The sequence below is a fragment of the Drosophila takahashii genome, chromosome 2L (genome assembly GCF_030179915.1).
Source record: "Drosophila takahashii strain IR98-3 E-12201 chromosome 2L, DtakHiC1v2, whole genome shotgun sequence".
Lineage (NCBI taxonomy): Eukaryota > Metazoa > Arthropoda > Insecta > Diptera > Drosophilidae > Drosophila > Drosophila takahashii.
The window spans coordinates 24,643,210-24,648,435 of NC_091678.1; the positions used below are offsets into that span (position 1 = coordinate 24,643,210).

The 5,226-nt window shown below is 41.9% G+C and overlaps 1 protein-coding gene across 1 annotated transcript; it reads left to right on the forward strand.

The window, feature by feature from the left end:
• The first annotated feature begins 216 nt into the window (after positions 1 to 216).
• Positions 217 to 1,803, forward strand: LOC108054873 (uncharacterized). Its single transcript, XM_044393633.2, has one exon. The coding sequence runs from the start codon at positions 217 to 219 to the stop codon at positions 1,606 to 1,608; it is 1,392 nt and encodes a 463-aa protein (XP_044249568.1). The 3' UTR covers positions 1,609 to 1,803.
• Positions 1,804 to 5,226: the final 3,423 nt, after the last annotated feature.

Sequence of the window (5,226 nt, forward strand, 5' to 3'; positions counted from 1 at the left end):
CCTCACGGAGGTTACCGCCTTGCAGCCGCTTAAATTGGGACCCATAGACGATTGAGTTGGCTTTGGGAAGAATTCAAATCGCAGCCAGAAGACTCGCGATGAAGAATTTCCTAATCCACACACCCTCGACACTACAGATGCCATTTAAAAATTTCATATGACAGTTGTATTTAAATTTGGAGATAATATATTTTTATTAAAAACGGAATCGCAAGAATGTTCAGCCTGAGGAGTGGGATCTTCGCGGGCAGTCTTCTCGGAAGCGGCTCTTGCTTTCAGCGACTTGCGCCCTGTGCCTGTCGCCCTTCGCGAAAGTCCTTGCCGAGAAAGTCTCCGAAGAAACCATTCAAACTGCAGAGAGAGAACTTATCTGAAGAACAGAATCGCCTGCTGACCCTAACGGAGAGGGGGTGTCGATGTCGACCCGGGACGCCCAGGGAGCGTTGGTTCTTCACCAACCAGCGTATCATCCTGGCCCTGGCCATTGCCCTGAATCGTCCACCCGACTTGGTATCCGACTTCCTGCACTCGCTTACCCTGCAGAACTTTGCCCGGATCCTGAGACCCGCCGATCCCCCGGGAATTTTTTGCAAAGTTCCCTACGTGAATTGTAGTGCCTGTGACAATTTCATGAAAATTTTCGATACTCATGGGAACCTGAGGAGCCGCTTTGACCAGGACTCACTGGAACTGCTAATGCGTGTCGTACAAACGGTATTAAAACGAGATCCCCATAGCGAGCGGGAGCCGTTTGACACGAGTTTTGGCGCCCAACGTGGGGCAATTGAGAGAGCTTCCATTGCAAAGAGAGCAGGCATCGATAGCGACTCTGTGGCTCGCCAAAATGGCAAAAGACGATTAAGAATCGCGGAAGCGAAGGCTTATGAAAACAGAAGCCATTTCAATCCAGGCCTAGAAAAGACCACTTTCGGAGATGCTGGCTATATTTTTGGGTCCAGCTTTAGTTCCGAGGACGCGGATGTCACCATGTATAAGCCTGAAGATTGGGGGGTTAATGATTCGTTAACTCTTGAGCGTTACAGGCGTCTTGAACGATTGCTCATTCAGCTCAATGAGAAGACTTACCTGACACGCGATTCGGACAAACTAATATCTGCCATTAGGGACCTTAAATTGGATAGAGGCGTCATTTATCCACCGCAATCTTCGGATGATAAAGACCTCGCCAAGGATATTTCGGATTCCTACTATGAAAGGGTTAAGGCATCTGCTTCAAAATCTCTGCTTAGGAAACGCTCATCGCATCATATCAGAAAAAGAAAGAAAACCTTTGATGATGATTCGATTCTCAGGGAGCACACGAACAAACTGTACTACGGCGATCCCGTGCCGGTGCTTGTGCACGAACCCTTCGACCGGGAAAAGCCGTGGACCTGGCTGCGCCGACATCCTCAGCAGATGCGGTTGGACGACAAGGGCAACGTGACCCATGGCGTCATACGTCGATACCGGCGCTCAACCATCGAGAAGCAGATGCAGAAGGCCAAGGAGCGTTCGTCGGTGCTCTCAGTGGTCCCAATGGGTCCAACGAATACCAAGGTAGCGAAAACACAGCCAATGTTCGGTCAGAAGAGAACCAGAAGATAGACAGTCTCTACATTTTTGTAATTCCGTTCGATAATGAAAATATGTCGCTAAATACTCATCGCTTCTGGTGAATGATTAATATTAAGAGAAAATTGCAAGCGGGTATCAGAAATTTAATGTCAAATAAACAGTCAGAAATCATCATTACCAACAGTAAATTAAAAATAAATAGCATTTTATAAAGATAGTGCAATGCTTTCTAGAAGTTTAAAAAGTATTTTGTTGAAGTTGATTTTTATTTTTGTAAATATATACTTCAAACATGAAATATTAAAACTTTGATTAAAAAGTAGTTAACGCATAAACCAATTTTTCGTCTCTTCTCTTCTCATTTTTGGAAATCAGTTTTTTATATAACTTGCAAAACTTTAAGACATTGTTTGTATATACTAGACCGTTAGATATTCCATAAAAGATTAAGATGTATGAATTGATTTTGAAATGAGTATTATTTTAAATTTTGAATTTGAAAAATTTATCCCTCAATCCAAGTTTAGATATGACCGATTTGTTTTCTAAGAAACCGTAACGATTTAGCTTCCAGTTTTCATTAGCAACGTCAAAATGGGAGCCAGTTTGGGCCCAGTCCCATCCCACTCTAATAATCTTTTCCCCGAGCAGTGGCATTGGAAATCTGGCTAATGCCACCGCAACTGTGCTGTTAAATCATTTTGATAATGACACCCGATGGCCGAGGGGCCCCAGAACGGAAGAAGTCGGGTGCCTTTCGGGGCGCTACGGATATTATTTTTAGACCGCCACGTCGCCAAGGCGCACCGTGTTTTGGTATATTTTCGTGATTTGAGTTTTATGACGTGTAGTAATTTGTTGGCTCGTTAAGTTTCTTTAATAGGCTGGGCGAAGGGAGCGAAGATTCGGTGCGGTGCAACCCGTTCGCTGCATATCGAAATGATCTTTCGCTTTTCGCCTGGCTCTCTGGCCAATAAAATTCCAAAATTTTTTACGACCAGCAAAAGGGAAATCCAACCGAAATGTTTTTTATTGCACCAGAAACACTCAATAAAAGCGAATTATTAGTGTTGGATTGCTGCTCTTTGTTTTTGTGTGCTGGCGCGCCTTTCCAATTCTATTCCATATTTTTGGTGCGCTTTTTTTAAGCTTTTGTTGCTTCTTCATCTCGTTTTTTGGTCGAGGTGTAAATGCATTTTTATTACAGTTTTAAAGCCAACAACAGTTTATAGTTGGGCTTTCTTTTTCCCCCGATTTGTATAGTTCTATTTGTGTGGTTGTGCGTTGAGCCCAAAGCTTTTTTGTGCAGTTGCCTTTTTGAAATGGTGATCTGTTGTTTATGAACACACATATTTATTATGGCTTTTATATTTCCAGAATTACACGATTTGATTAATTGCTTTAATGGAAGTGCTTGAAAATGTGTTTGTAGTGATTCAGTATGCAGATTGAAGAGTAAAAAATATTAAATATCCTTTATCAAGTCTTTAAGACAGTGTCCTTACTAACCTTACACTTTATAATTACTGAAATAAATCCAGGGATATTGAATAAACATTGATATATTTAGAATTATGTTAACTGGAAAAATTTAATAAAAACATTATAATTAAAAATGTACACTTTATAGAAAACAAGAAAGAAAGCTATAGTCCAGAACTTCGACTATCAGATACCCTTTACTCAGCTGAAGGGTGTGCGAGAGAGATGGGAATGTACAGTCATTAAAGCTACTGGTGCGTCTGTTTAAATATTTGCTCATAAGCTTTTAAAGAATGGTCCGATTTAAAAAATTGTTTCTACATTTTGATAGGTATTTTTAAACACAGCAAAATATACTTTTCCTAAATCTTAAAAAATCTGAACGCCAGACACATTTAAAATTCATTTAAGGCGATGGTGGGCGAAGAAAGCATAATAAATCAACAAATTTTTAAATAGATCGCACAAAAATGTCAATTCTAAAATTCTTACTTAAAATATAACTGTCTAAGTAATAAAAAAAGATAAAACAATATAAAAAGCGCGCCGAAGATTTCCATTTTAGCCAAAATGCCACGCATCTAAATTGGCGAATTGCAACTACTCGTAAACAACGTCCTCAGTCAGACGAAAACAAGACCATAAACCACGATGAAGAAGCGTTTCGCACTGTGAACGAGTGTGTCGCCTGTCAGACAGCGACATCATAATAGTGTCATTGTCATCAGACCAATTGCATAGAGGACATGGCTCAACTTTCAAGCGGCCAAAAAAGAGGCGAAAATGCCAGAGTCATAAATCAAAAAGAGCGTCGCATGACGAGCTAAACAAACAAAAACAATTAGAAATAAGCGCAAAAACTAAACGCAACTGGAGGTTGGGTTTGGGGAAGTGGATGTGCTCCATATGATCCATATGCTGGGTATAAATAAACAATGCAGGCAAGGACAACGAGGACAACGAGGACAGCAAGGACAACAACGACAACATTTCATCAACGCAAACGAGCGAAACGTTTATCAACTGCTCAAATGGCCATTAAACGTGTGTGTGTCCCGACATCAACGCCCCAAAAGCAGCCAGGAGCCAGGCACCAGGCACCAGGATCCAGGACTATCTGCCAGGACATTCATCAAACGATAAATTGAGTGAATGACTTCATGATGGTGATGCAAAAGGGGCGCACTTCCTCACTTCCGGTCACTCGCACACACGCACTCACACTCACACGGACAATTGGCCATGTTGCAGTCGCTGCCCCGGAGGCGGTGCGTTTGCCACGCCCCCTTTGCCACCATGGGGCGAAAAGCAGATGGAAAAGCCCGAGCCCGAGGAGAAAAACCCATTTTGAGCGACTGTCTGCTGTCTGCCTTAAATTGCCATCACATCCTGTTTGGTTTGTTGGCTCGTCGGAGGTCGGAGGATGGCTTGCCAATTGTTTCTCTGATTGGTATTCATCCATGGACTGACTGAACTGACTGGCCATGTCCAGTTGGTGCAGCCGTCAGGACCTGTTATCCTTTCGGCTCCCGCTTTTTGGCCGATTTTCGCCTGCACTCTTGTCTTCGTCCTTAGGCCACATCCATCATTCGGCGCCCGACGTGACGTTAGTGTTTTAATGGACTCCACTTGTCTGCCTTGATCACACAGGACCCCGGAGTCCAGGAGTCCAGATGTCCAGCCGTCCAGCTGTCCGGAGTCCTCGAGTTCAGAGTCCTGTCCCACATCCTTTGGCTGCATTGTTTGTCTACGTGTTGGCAGCCGAGTCTGTCAGCCGGAACGAGGGCTTTTTTATTGCAGTCCAGCTCGGAGTCATTTGCATCTTTATTTGAGTCTGAGGCGTATTTATCTTTCGTCTTTGCAGTTGATTTGGCATACACTCGGAGAAAAGTGTACGATATGAAAGCAGTAAATAATAACTTAAATGAATCTATTGTCTACATTTCAAGCAATAGCCATATTATGATTAATTTAAAATAGTGACATCTGTTAGTGCAATCTAAAAGTGAAAATGTATTTTACTTCCTATTAAGATATGGGTAGTTTTTCTAAAATTTCTAACGAATTATCTAGGATATAGATAATAATAATAAAAAATAATAAATATATAAATGTTTTTTTAAGTAAAGTAAATTCGCATAATTAAATGAAATTATTCTAAAATGT

Coding starts and splice junctions, on each gene's coding strand:
- LOC108054873 (XM_044393633.2), top strand. CDS start 217: ATGTTCAGCCTGAGGAGTGGGATCTTCGCGGGCAGTCTTCTCGGAAGC.